Source organism: Ciconia boyciana, chromosome 4 (genome assembly GCF_034638445.1).
Source record: "Ciconia boyciana chromosome 4, ASM3463844v1, whole genome shotgun sequence".
NCBI classification, from domain to species: Eukaryota; Metazoa; Chordata; class Aves; order Ciconiiformes; family Ciconiidae; genus Ciconia; species Ciconia boyciana.
In genome coordinates this window covers 36,451,606-36,466,131 of record NC_132937.1, presented here as the reverse complement: position 1 = coordinate 36,466,131, position 14,526 = coordinate 36,451,606, and the positions used below count along the sequence as shown (strand labels likewise).

Genomic DNA, 14,526 nt, shown 5'->3' with positions numbered 1-14,526 from the left:
CAGCTTAGAAGTATTATTTCCCTGTATTAACTGGGAAGACTGTACAAGAAATAGTGCTTAGCATTGTGTGCTAAATACCAGAGAACATGAGAGAAGCTGGTAAGCTTGTTCAGCTGTGCAAAACATTACAAATTATGATTGCAATTACATTGCAATTTTCCTTTGGGATACAATGATATGCATCTTTGTAGCATACTGAACTGGTAAATAAAAAAAATTTTTTCAAAGCAAAAGCAACTTTAAGGAAATCTGCTTGAACTGTTAATGGCTTCTTACACTCTATAGCTTCTACAAGTCTGGGAAACTCTTTTGGACATGAGCCACCAAGCTTGTTCTAAAGCAAACTGTTCCACAAGTAACAGAAGAATACTTATGTATGCCAAAGGCAAAAACACTGTACTACAAGGAACATAGGGCTCCATCCTTCTCTGAAGATAGCTCTGTAGAAACATGTATTTCAACTAAGTTGTGGATGTAGCCACTGACCTTTAGTTCCATATGGAGATGCACATGTTCCATGCATGTCAAAATAATACCAGTTCATGAAACTGCAATGACGCATGCTTTTTTGTGTATCTGAGGTAGAAGCAACCATCAATATCAATACGCACTCCTCAAGCTTTTATTAAGTAACTGTTTACAAGATGTTTAACAGATCCTTAAGATTAAATCATGTCATCACTAGATTCAAATTTTCTAACTGACCTGTTACAAAAAGGAACGAACAGGAAGCTTAGATAAGCCCTTTACATAAAGCTCTTTCCCACACTAGGTCATCACAAGACTATCTTCCCATGCAAAATTTTCATAACTAAAGTAGCAAGTTCAAGGGATCTACTGTTTTCCACTTGCAAAAACTCCATCTTTTTACAGCAGCATACTAGCTACCAAGAATCAAACACTTACTGAAAGTTTTAACACTTAATACCTGAAGCGTTTCCTAAAAAATTGCTTTTGACTTCCTACATTAAGTGCTAATCGTCACTGGGTTCATCATAACAGAGTACATATACATTGCTGAAAGCTTTAGCATATGATACGAGATACTCTTTTAAACATTAAGGTTTCCATAAGCTCAACAGTAAGGAACATTAAGTGCAACAGTTCACTTAAAGCACAACAGAATACAATCTAGTTTGGTACTAAAGTAGTTTTAATCCCATGACTCAAATGCACTTGCAGAATACGACATCTTCATTCCTCCTGCGTTCATGTTGCCTCTGCCGCCATAATTCTAGGAACACAACAGGTACCAGTTTAGAATCATTAACACTTTCAATCATTTAACAGTAAAAGTCACTGCAAACCAATTTTAGCTTTCTGCATGCATGTCTCAATATAATTTGAACATCATATTTTTTAAATAAATACAGAAGCTCTTTCATCATTAAAGTTCTATACATAAGGTTTTTAGACCCCAGAGTGAAATTAATGCACTTTAATCAACCTCAGATTTTATCAGGTGTGGGAATAATCCTTCCCAAAGTTCAAATCCCAACTTCTTCTCTTACCCAGCACCAATCAGTTCACACAACTTTGGGGAAACACTTCCTTCTCCACTGCTTATTTAAGAATGACTGTCTGTATTACTTTCCCAGCAAAATCCTTTTCCTTCGGAAAAAGGATGAAGCCCCATCATCTATAAGACTGTCCCAAAACAATCAGGTAAGAGCCTCCAACAGATTCCTCTTTCATATTCATAATTTGATTATCAAATGGCCCTTTCATTCACTCCCTTTGAAAGAGAAAGTGAGTATTGTAAAAACACATATAAGATGTTACTTTTCTTTCCCAGGAGAAAGGGCATCAGGATCCTTATTGAACACTAGATGATACAAGCCTCTTAGTAACAGTAAAACAGCAAAGAACAGCTTTAACAGTTGATTTCAAAGAAAAAAGGAGGACTGATTACAAATGTGCAGTTTCTGTCACAATCACTGACATTAGCAGGTCTCATAAGAAAGGAATTAGAACCTGATGATCTCCAACTCAAGAGTTGGTGCACTGCATATATGTGATTAAGGGAGCAGTAGTCCCAAGGCAGACGGACAGATTTCCCCTGAAACTATTCTATTCACAAGTATGTGGACGAAGAGTCACAGTGAGATTTGGTAACTCAGAGGTTGTAAAGGACATGAAGGACAGACTTGGACCTAGAAATGACAGATTTAATGAAACGCTGAGAGACACACAGCAAAGGCTGGAGATGTGCATCTAAAAGCAATCTATACTCAAAGGTTGACGAGATCCACCTTTGAAAGCAACCCATACAAATTAAAAAGTATCCCTGAACAGGAATATAGAAGAAAGATCCACTGAGGCTGCAAGCGTGAGAAGGAAGCAAAAGTTTAAGTGTGTAACTGAGGTCCCATTAAGACCCAAACAAAAAAGACTCAGATCTGATTAGGGAACTAGTCAGGCAGGTAAATACACTCAAAACACCCAATACTTTCAATAATGACAGTATGGAAAAAGATAATTAATGAAAGGAAGGTCTGAGCTTGAACTCAAGCTTCAGACATTGTGTAAGCAGTGAGATTAATAATTTCTCCTGTGGTCTCCAGGAGAGTATCAATATTTGGAATGCAACTGAGATGTGATAAAGGTCTTACGGAAGCAAGAGGTCAAGGAAAGGCTTTTGATGAAGGCACCAAGTGCCTTGGATGAAAGGCACTTTGATGAAAGTAGTTTTCATCTACTTGGATGAAAATACAAGTAGATAAAAGCAAGTAGTATCAAACATCAGTTGGGGAAAAAAAATAAATCATTCGAAGTAGGAGTAGGCACAGAATTTAAATCCTAAACTAGTGACTGCAGAGTGATTAGAAAGCTATGCCACCTTGGCTGTCTCATTTATTCAAGCTATATTTTAACATCAGGTATCAGCAACACTAAGAGATCAGAAGGCTCCTCCTCATCACAGACATTAAGAACATTTTTGACATTTATCAGATTGGGGCATTTATATAGCTATAATTAGCTAAAGTTTTCAGTCAAATTAGTTACTTGATTGAGCAATTCCTAACAAGCAGTGACTGTATAACTAGCAACTATTCACTCCTACCCTACATGTCCAGTAGAGACACTTCTAGAACTACAGCATTTGCATATGTTTGCACAAACCTTTTCTTCCACAGAGTTAATTCTTCACACTACAGATCAAGACCAACACAGCTAGTAAGGCCACACTATAAGAGTCCAAGTCAAGCAAGTTGTTCCAAAATTAGTTTCAGAGATACTGAGCACTTTGAAGATGCACAACTAAGATAAGGGACACAGTTACAGTCAAAACAGTTTCACTGACATTATTCTGGATATATACTGCTAAACACACTTTTATCCTGAGACAAAGTTCTAAAAGCCAAGACTTCCAGTTCACTTCCAGACTTACCTTCTGGGTATTAAGTGACGTAAAGACTCTTTCTCCTTGAAAACCAAAAGCAATTTCTTCCAACCAAACAGGAACTTCCTGCTGGGCCTACATAATTAGAAAAGTGAATTTAGAGACTTTGACTGCTTTACCAATTCAGATGAAGAGTTCCATAACTGTACCAAAGAAATACTAGTTGCTCAGTACATTGAAGTGAAATCCTAAAGAACAGAAAAAGTTATAAGATTTGAAGATTTGAAAAGAAAGATTTAAAACTTACATCTGAAAGCACTTTAACTAGAGACTGTGCAAGATGGCCATCTGAACTGCTATCAAAGAAGCAAACTGCTTTGCCTGTATTTCCACAACGACCAGTTCGTCCAATTCGGTGTACATACTCCTCAATGGTGGAAGGAAGATCAAAATTAATAACATGTTGAACATTTTCAATATCCAGACCTCTTGCTGCCACTGAAGTTGCCACAAGAACTGGACATTTTCCAGAACGAAAATCCTGAAGTGCTACTTCTCTCTCTCTCTGTTCTCTATCTCTACAAAGAAAGCAATTGTTAGAATGGAGGTCTCAAAAAGTCTGCAGTATTACTTAAGATATAAGTTAAAAGGTCATGAAGGTCTCAAAAAGTCTGCAGTATTACTTACGATATAAGTTAAAAGGTCATGATTCATAGACAGAAGTACCTCTCAGGGCGGGGGAGGGGGGACACAGACACGACACCACACCAACACACACACAACCAGTTTAGGTTTTCTGAAAAATTATCAGTAAGACACAGCAACTATTTTAACCTAAGTCTCTTGAGAAATTAATCTTTTGAAAGAACCAGAGATAGTCATGTATTGAACTCATTGCCTCCGTAAGATCCACTTGTTTTACTGATTGTTTCTCCATGCTGTAGTTAGAAGTGCTTTTCCTACTGCCTTGTAGCAGGGAGCCAGAATAGCAAAGAAGTCTACCTAGACTCCTGAGTAGCCATTTTTCAGATATACTAGAAACTGTGGCCAGCCAACAGTATAGAACTTGCCTTTTGTTTACCATCATGAGAAGAAAGCTAGATTTGCTCTGGGGTTTGCATTTTTAAAGAATATTTACAGATTATCTAGTACTTAAATACAGTAGATCAGAGTTTAACTCATGTTCTTTGTTGTCCAAATGAGAGAACTAATTAGAAAGCTAAAAAACAGTGCTCTTTTGAATCTAACATGGGACATTCAGTGAAGTCTGGTATGACCACTACTCCAGAGAAGAGCAACTATCCTAACTAACTTCAACTTGAAAAACTCAGTGACATCCATGACAGTTTAGTGGCTTCCATGGAACCAGTTATTCTCTTTCTAAGTATACCTTAACTCACAGTGTAATAATTCTACAGAAATGTGTTAAGAACCTCCTCCCACACAAGAGAGGTTGTGAGATAGCAATTTACGTTAGCCAAGAACAGGCGGCCAGATCTTCTCAAAATGACCCTTCACACACCTGTAAAACTGACGGGGCACAGGATACACACAAACATCTTGTATCTGTGTACTAAGATCATTTTAACACATCTACAACCTTGAGATTCTGATATATGTTAGAACACTGCCCAAAACATCATTTTATTGGCAAGAATTCAAGTCCTTTCATCCTATTACAAGATGAAAAATATTGCAAAATTACATTTTTGATGTGCTGGTAATCTTAAGATTCAGTTTGTTGTCCTACATTTTGGCATACAAACACACGCCACAGAACTATGTTCCAGCTCATTACGTGAAAGACAGAATGTTTTTTCAGATGGGTTTAGACCTGGAATTAGCAACTATTTCATCTTGTTTCTCAGCACTTGTTCAGGTATGCAACACTAATGAGTAGACTACAAACACGGTAGAAGCATCTTCTCTTTAGATCAATCTCCATACAAATGCTATGTCCCTGAACACATCAAGGAGGCAGAAATGACAGCATCAGAAATCTGTATGGTCCATGACTACTTACCTCGTCACTTTGAGGAAGCCCATAAGACAGAGTGGAAGGTCCACAACTGCCACTTGAATTTACAAATATCATCTCACCAGTAATACCAAAAGGTCTGGTTTTGGTCATATAAATGATGACAAAAACTATATATAAATAACAGCTAATTATACTGAATTTATTATATACTAATTTTTTTTTTTTTAGCAGTAAGTGTAAGATCCTCCAGTTCATATACAGCATTTGAAGTATGGTCAACCAGAAAGATGTATACTCAGCAAATGCTGTGATAACTGGCCTTCAGAAACACTACATTTTCAATTGGGCAGAGCTGCTGAGGATTACGGGGCTATCTGAAACAAGGCAAGCTAAGTCATACAGATATGGCCAAACATGAAACCTCAATAAAAGCTTCTCATAAGATGTAGTATTAAGTGACCTTCACTTAACACTATTACCTGACTTTCACTTTAAAAATACTTACCCGTGGATGCTAGTAGCTGATATTTTTTCTTGACAAAGAAAGGCTGCAATATAGTCTGCTTTTTTCTTTTTGTCCACAAACACCATGGTTCGTTCATGACCTACGTTAAACAAGAGTTCAGATCCCCTGCAGTTTGAAACCTGATGCATTTTCACTATTCACATTTGCAGTTACTTATATAAACACCTAATATCAGAAGGGGTTTTGAATAAAGTCTTTAAGGTATGACTGTAATTTCTTGCCTCTGTTGAACTAATTAAATTCAATCCAGTGATTTCTAGATCAACACAGAAACCTAGGTGAAGACAAGTGCATTGTATTTTTCTCTCAATAAAGGAGGAAACAAATGTTGTTCTCTGTGGTAAGTATGCACTCCCTTTCTACAGCATGTGGTTAAAAGCGGCACACCACTCTGAGTACTGAACAGTAAGGTACAAAGACATTTTTTTAATTCCAAACTCCCTTCCAGTTTTCAGCATTAAAACTTAAGATACTTTTAGAGCAAAAACGTAAAAATCCCAGCCATTAATAAAATATAGGTCCAAAAGTTCACATAAGAAGTTTAATACACCTGTAATCTGGAGATAATACTCCCAGATGCTGAAGTATTGTAACTGACCATATAAAGAAACTAACCATCTGGGAAGCTTCTCTGCTAGTACTCGATAGAGATGAGACCTTGAAAAATACCCATAACACAAATATGCCTAAAAACCTAGAACTCTCCGAGGCCTGCTTCAAGCTTCAATTAGTAGTCTTCTAAAGCGTGTAACACACATAACAGAATGGAATCATGACCTGGTCAACAGCAAGAGCACAAGTGTAAAAACAAGCAATTTTGTCTTCCCTGGAAAACAATTAGCAATAAGGAAAGTTACCTATACTTTGTAGAATTTCTATCAGTTTATCCCTCTTGGAATACTGAGGAACCTGAAGAATATTTTGCTGAACATCACTGCAAGCTCCACCCACATGTCCAACAACAACAAATAAATAATCAGTTTTCAAAAATTCACCAGCCAGCCTTGAAAAGAAACAAAATTGAGCAACATAAAGTCTATTATGTAGCTTATTTTTGCTTTAAGATCAAGTAACTTCATTTAGTTTAAGCAACCCTCACAACAAATACTTGTATCATTCCTCACAAGGCAGAGGATATTAGTCACATGTGCATTTTTAAAAAAGCTAAAATAGTCTGTATTGTTTTTGAGACAGCTTTACAAAAAACCTGATCAATAAGAAGGTGCACAGACTGATTATGTCCCTGCAGCTCTTCATAATACAAACACTGCATTTTCTAGCCATCTCAGAAAGAGTTCCACATACATGCTTGTAATAAAACAGGTTACTGACATATATGCTCACAGAACCATTCTTGGGGCACTATTTCATCACTAGCTGGAAGGACAGGGGAGAATCCTACACAGGCCAGAATTCAAAAAACAGGCCTCCAAGGAACAACACCATTCTTTTTGACTGTTCAACAAAAGCAGTGCTTAAAAACATTCAGTTTATTACATGGCATTTATTTACCAGTTGCCACAGGCAAAAGTCAAGTTTTGCTCAGACAGTGCTCCCCTTCAGTTATCCCTTACACAGGTGATCTTATCTGAGACATCAAACTCGCCAAAATAGGTAACTCCTTGGAATGCCCCATAATACTCGAGAGTTTTACTAAACTGTATTAACATATCAATACACAAGTGTGATTCATGTCCAGTGTACACACAGCAGCTTCCACTGCAGTAAAATTCAGATGGTAAACAAGTCAACCTTTAACTGAAAAAGGGCAATCTCAAGTCATAGAACAAATTCCTAAAAAAGAGGGAAGTCTTAAAAATGTTAAAGGACTGCCCTAAGGACTTGAACCTCCCACCTGATTCATAGGTGTAATTACCACTGAACAGGTGTTTTTCATAGCAAATAAATAAGTTTCTAGAGATTTAAATGTGTTTGGTCTTAAGAGCTGACTGGCAATCTCTAGTTTAAGATCTCACAGAGAGGCAAAGTTCTAAATTGAAAGTAAAGGGCAAGTTTAAACTCTCTCAAAACAGAATAGTAAACAAAAAACAGGAAGGGAGAGAAGAAAGAAAAGACCTTTTAATGGGAGATATAAAGCCCCAAATGCTAAGCTGAAGTTCACCAGTCGGCTAGGAAATGGATGGTTCTCTCAAGTCACATGCACAGGAAGAGCCCTGATGATCAGACCAAAGGTTTATGTAACAGCAGAGACCCAAATTCAGGTACAAAACCAAATGGCATGTCAAAATTAAATCTGATTACACTCACTGAATACAAGTGCAGGGGAGCCTGAACCCAACAGGGGCAAAGAAAGCACCTTGTTTTACACTACCAAAGTAGTATACTGTCCAAAGTTGTTTTGACAATAGAGTATGGGAAAATATTATCTTTCCTGACTCCTGAATCAGAAAGGCAGTAAATCCAGGAAGAAATTGACTCCAGACAAGAAGGGTTTTCACCCTCTAAAATGAGAACATCACCTTTAGGCATTCCAGTTTCAAAAGGTTACAAGAATGTTATTATGCACTTCTGAACCATGATCCAAGCACTCAGGTTTCTGAAGTCTTCTACCAGCACTTGTAAATCCTACAAGACTGACAGTAGAAAGGTAGATCTGTTTTGTTCTGGTTTTTTTTATATTAAACAGAAGCACAGTTGAAGGGATTTCCTCCTTTCAGATGCTGGTAGTTACAATACTCTTTACTCATCTCTCAGTATGTAGCAAAAACACATAGCAAGAGCATTAGCGAAAACACATTGATGAAGACAACAGATCTAGAGATCAAGGGATCAAGACTCCTCTCTCAACCCCAAAACGTGAGCCAATCAGAACACACTGTGCATCTTAAAGGGAGACACACCTGATCTTTTCCCAGGATGCATTGTGAAGTGAGACCACATTCCTGCACAAACAGTAAACACATGGAATGAACATGAACCACACTCATGTACAGTATACTTTAATGCTTGACTCCCAGCTGCGGAAACAAGGCCATTATTAGTTCACTACAAGATCTTCTTTCAATATCAAAAACTCTATGAAAAAAGTCTTGACTGAGGAACCAAAGCCACAACAGGTGACTTAAGACCAAATTTAAAGTGAATTCAATCCTACTTAAAGGAAGGCGATTCATCTCCCCAACAGCTGTCAGTACTAACTGACTGAATGGGAGAAAGCAGCCCATTCCCCTCTTTCATTCAGATGAAGATGTTTTCTCCCCGCCTCAAAAAAATCTTTCAGGCTTTTTGAAGGCCAGAAGAAAGCTGTCAGGATTCACCTCGCTGAAGTACCAACATACTTCACTGTAATGGTCTGATCAGTTTACATGCTCTCAAACTGTAATATGGTTAGTGGTATTTTTTAGTGATACTGTCACAACAGTATCCCTACCACAAAAGCCATCAAAGTTATGTCAACTGGTCAAACTGAAGTTTAGACTCTTCTGATTTAAGAATAAGCATTCAGATGCCTGTCTCTTCAAAAGTGGAAATACTGAGTAATTTCCATTCACCTACAGGGAATGGGGTGTTTTGTTCTGTTACCCCCAGGCTCAGCAACCCTACTACCATCTGTTGAAGACTCTTCTCTCAGAGTCTGGAAAGTGGAACTTTAAGGGTAGTGAGTAGTAGAGCTGTGAAATATATCCTAAACCCATCTGTGGAAGCTTTAAAACTATCAAAAACAAATAGCACTTATGCATGTAAATAAGAATTGTATGTCAGAAAGACTGGTGAGTTGAGCAATAATTGTGATGTCTGGTTATATTATGTCTTGGCGCCAAAGACAGCACTACCAGTGCTGCTTGTGAAACAGCAAGACCACTGTTTTTGAGCTTGCACAGATGTGGTGGGGGAGGGACAAGAAACAAACAGGGGCAGTATGAGGACTTCCGCAGAAGTGCAATTTAAAAGTCTTCAGACAAACTAAGTTGCTTTAGAGACTCCACCTATATTAAGCAGTTAATCTATGCAAGTTACTAGTTCTGTTACCTAAAAAAAGGGAAGTCTTCAGCAAGGAATGTTAACAGCACAGCTTTTCAGTATCTTCTAGCAAGATTATAAGCTTTTAAACATAAGGAGTGCTCTTAAGTGTTCAGACATTTAGCTCTATACAAGTAGATCTTCAGATATATTTCCATTTTTACTTTACTCACCTCTGAACTTCTTCAGGGAAAGTGGCACTAAACATTAGTGTTTGACGTTTGTCTTTTGGTGGCATGCTCGGGTAAGAAATCAGCTTCTTCATATCTAACCCAAAACCCATATCAAGCATGCGGTCCGCTTCATCTAGCACCAAGTATTTCACATTATGCAAACCAATCTGCAAATATTTCAGTGAAAGAAAAACTGTACTGGTTCACTGACAGTATACACTTACAGAATGTCCTAATTGCCAAAATCCACCTGTTACTTATCTCTTTCTAGTAGAAGTTAATTATTCACAAATAAAAGCCTATGTGCATTATGTTTTATTTGCATCTCAACCTCTATTTAACTTTTTAATCTGCACTAATTCAAATAGTATGCGTACACTGAAGTGCTTCAGAACTTGGTTCAGCAGTGTAAACCAAGATAGCACCCACAGATCGACTATTATTCAGCACATCTATTTTGAAATTATGTCTGAGTTTTAGAAAAGTTCTTTCATATAACGCTCACACATTCTCAAAAAATTCGTTCTGAAAAAACTTAGGTCAGAAAGCATTATTAAGTGCATTACAACTTCACGGTTGCTGACCAAGACTGTCATTGTGACTAGAAGCCTGACAACCACAGAAAGCCAATCTCCCGTTTTTTACCAAGAAGTGTTTTTCCAAACTTCATTTGTCCAGTGCAACATCCCTGAGCCACCACTATAATATGCAGCAATTTCAATTTGAACTTATAATGACTGGAAATAAAAATTCTAATACAATTATTACACCTGGAGTTTTTTATATTTTGAATAAAATGAATAGTAAAACATTCAAACAATTAATATTAGCATAGTTCCAGACAGATAAAAGCTACTGTAGCAAAACAAGAAGGACATCAATTGAAAATGTGCTACGGCATTTTCCACAAGAACTACGAGAAGGTGTTCCATGTATTTAAACTATAAAATTTAATTGCCAAAAACACTGCAGCCAGTTTAATTTAGACTGGTATTTTCCAGTGGGCCCTGAAAAGGACTGAAGACATCTGGACTCACGCTACTCTCAAAAACCTCATGGTATTTAGATATTCCAAGAAAAGCTCATTTGTATTTTAAGTAAGTGCCTGTACAAAGGCAGCATACTAACTAGCTTTCATGGCTCTATATTTGCTTCTATCAAATTTGAAGAATGAAAACCAGTATGGAAAAAGCTAAGAGTGTTTAGGGAATTCAGATTAAGTTTTAAGATCTTACCTTCTCTCTTCCAATGATGTCTAGAAGCCTTCCTGGAGTGGCACACAGTATGTTACAGCCTTGCATTACCTGACGAATTGAATGGCCTGTTTGTGTACCTCCATAGATCACAACAGGCCTTATACAAGTTCTATTATATAGAAAAAAAATTGGATTAATTATGTAAGTATGCAAACAGTATTATTTCATAAAAATACGTAAAAAATCATCAGACCTACCATAAACCAGCATACTTAGAGTGGTTCAATTCCTTTACCATATAGCACAAATTATAACCAAAAGCAGAACCCAAGACCAGAAACTCACTCACTGTAAGCTCAAAGTTCCCATTTGTACTAAATAATAGAGGCTGCACAAGCGGCTTACTTGGAAAGAATACTTCATTTCACCTGCATTTTTCCCTCTCCCTTCAACTGAGAGTTTCTGGCAGTAAGAGCCAAAATGGTGTTAGACATTGTCCCCTTTTATGCGGCATACTTAGAAAAAGGAGAACCACCAAATATATGCCTTTAGAGCTTCAGAAGTAATCTTTCCACACCTTGAAAGGACAGTGCAAAAAAAAAAAAAAATACACAGGTGGATCTTTGTAAAGCAACTAATCACACTGGTCATGCAGTGTGCCACTCAAGCATTGGACTGCAAACCCATTCAGACGCTAAACTACCTAGTGCTTTTCCTACTTGTCTTTTTGGTTAGATCTACTGAGTAGAGCTACATCAGATACTCTTCTCCTGCAGAAAACCACCTCTACGAGCAAGAACTACCTTAGGCAACTGAAGAGCAAGTTTACAACCTCATCTTTATAACCTCCTGCTAAGGCTTTTACATGCATGCAATGAGTATTTTCAGACTCAAATTCAAACTGTCTATTCTTGAAGACACTAGTTCAGCTTCATATGCAACAACAGTGAATCAGATAAACCTGGTAAGTTTTTACCAGGTTTAATTAGAACTTTTCAGAAAGCTTTAGTCAAGAATAGAACAGGTTGGACTCATAACATTTCAACATCTATCCACTATCAATTAATATAAATATTTCATATTCTTATTTGTGAACTAAACCAAAGAGCTTAAGAATATCATGAATCTGAACTGAGCAATATGCATGCAGTTCTTTAGAGGCAAAGGATTCACACCCTGATATTGTTTTAACTGTCCCACAAATATAGGTTATCTTGCTTTTACTGCAGGGCAGCTGTAGCAGAAGCTTTCTAAATGCAAAAGCTATTTTATTGTGAAATAACATGTACCTAGTTTAAAATAACACAACACAACTAGCTACATAGTTAGAACAGTTTTAGAGATTAAGAAGCTATTCTTAGTAACATGTTTCGAAAGTAGATATGCAAACATCATGGTACTTCCCAAAGGCAGAGACAATCTCCAAGCATAAATTTGCTTGAATGACCAAAGGCAAGTCTAATTTAGCCCACCAGATTTTGCACCGATGACGTTCTCCATTCCACCTCATAACAGTTACAAGCTGTTACAGACAATAGATTTAATTCTCTTCCCATGCACTGGTGAAAAGTATCACTTAGCAGCAGAAAGAGCACTGGCAAATTAGTACAAATGTACTCTCGCACAACATCCAAGAGCTCAATGACGAGTTTAGACTTTTTGTTCTGTTTTGAAGCAGAACTAAAAGAGCTTGCTTGAGCTGTGAAATTTCTGTCCAAGACCAGAAACACCGGGAAGTAGAGAGTTATTAGAAACCATCACTGGAAGTTAACTAAAAACCCCTAACACATACCTCTATTTTTGTGAAGAGGAAAATACAAGCAAGTATAAATTACATAAGGCAAGCTAAATTTAAGTTACTTCATTTAAGAAATTTCATTTTTCTCATCAGTAAAGATGATGTGACACAAGTTTAGTGCTTATCTCCCCTTAAAGCTGGAATAAGCCTCTCCCCCGCCAAATATCAGGAAGATTAGGAGTTTAAATCCCTAGCCATACAGTAAGAAACCTACTAGCTAGTATTACCATCTAAATTCAAGTGTTTCTTGTCATTCAATTGGCATGGAAAAATTTTTGAAAGCATTCATGAAAAAAATAAAGCACTGCTGATTCAGACAAAGTAATAATCAATAACAAGCAACAGTGCAAAGCTTACCCATACACAAATTTTCTTGCTTCTAGGAAGATCTGATTTATCAGTTCTCTAGTTGGGGCGACAATAATACATTCCGGTTCTTGCTGCTCTTTAAAGCTACTGGCAGTTAGGCCATCTCTCATCATGTGGGCCACAATTGGCAGAAGAAAAGCTGCCTAAAAGAAACAGCAGTATTTATGCTGTTTAGTCTTAAAGCTTTCATCAGTCACACTAAAAGCTGCATATCAATCTTAAAGCTAGAATGATACAGCACACTATCAACCTCAGGGAAATCAGACTGCAAAAGGATTGACCCGAATGCACTACAGAATATTTAAGCTTATTTCTCCTTGTTTAAGAAGCGTGAAAATATCTCTCTGGACCTTAAGAGTATAATAATATAGGAACATGGTCAGGCACTAGCTAACTTCTGGGTTCTTCAGGCAGTTCCACACATCATGCTGACATACATTGATAATTACATACCCCAGGACCAAAAACCTTCAACATTTATTTACAAGCCTTACGTTATCATCAGTAGATTTGTAAGGTAAACATGTATCACCATTCTGCAGACTACTACAAGAGCAGATCAGTTTGCAACACAGCTGCACCAGCACCCTTACTTCCATGTAAGACTAGTTACCCCCAAAATAGAACCTGTATAGCAGTCCCAAAAGCATTCAGAATATTTATAGCATAAGCTTTGGACATTTCTCCCTCTGAAAACAGAAGTTTTTCAAAAGAAGTAACTAAAGCTACATAACAACAAAGCTAGAATTCCACACTATACTGAACAGCAAAAAGCTGTACTTAATATCCAAATATTCTCATACAGAGCTGTTAGATTTGGGTACATTAGACATTTTAACAAGTTGAGACAACTTAGTATCAACTCTCACCACTGTTCCATGATTAATACTGAATCACCTAAAACTAAGTCTGGTGCAGATCAGACTTGATCAAACCAAGGATGAGAAACCAGCACAGCACAGTTACAATTTGTCATAAGTTTAAAAAAAAAAAAAAAAACAAACAAAAACCACAAAACCACACAAAACAAAACAGACATACCAACACAAAAAAAAAACCCCAACACAAAACCCCACACAACACAGGAAGAAACCCCAACTTTCAACCGCTGAGGTTTTTTTCTCATCAGCAGTTTCTATGACTGCCTATACTTCCGTAT

At 37.2% G+C, this 14,526-nt stretch overlaps 1 protein-coding gene across 1 annotated transcript in view; it reads right to left on the bottom strand.

Moving 5' to 3' along the window:
• Positions 1 to 1,153: 1,153 nt before the first annotated feature.
• DDX4 (DEAD-box helicase 4) overlaps positions 1,154 to 14,526 on the bottom strand; it is a 35,161-nt gene continuing 21,788 nt past the window's right edge. The window contains exons 11-18 of the mRNA XM_072860917.1: positions 13,356 to 13,510; positions 11,240 to 11,369; positions 10,005 to 10,171; positions 6,708 to 6,853; positions 5,830 to 5,929; positions 3,651 to 3,921; positions 3,392 to 3,478; positions 1,154 to 1,234 (exon numbers count right to left, since the gene is read on the bottom strand). Coding sequence (XP_072717018.1) covers positions 1,154 to 1,234; positions 3,392 to 3,478; positions 3,651 to 3,921; positions 5,830 to 5,929; positions 6,708 to 6,853; positions 10,005 to 10,171; positions 11,240 to 11,369; positions 13,356 to 13,510 — 1,137 coding nt within the window. The remainder of the gene's footprint in view (positions 1,235 to 3,391; positions 3,479 to 3,650; positions 3,922 to 5,829; positions 5,930 to 6,707; positions 6,854 to 10,004; positions 10,172 to 11,239; positions 11,370 to 13,355; positions 13,511 to 14,526) is intronic.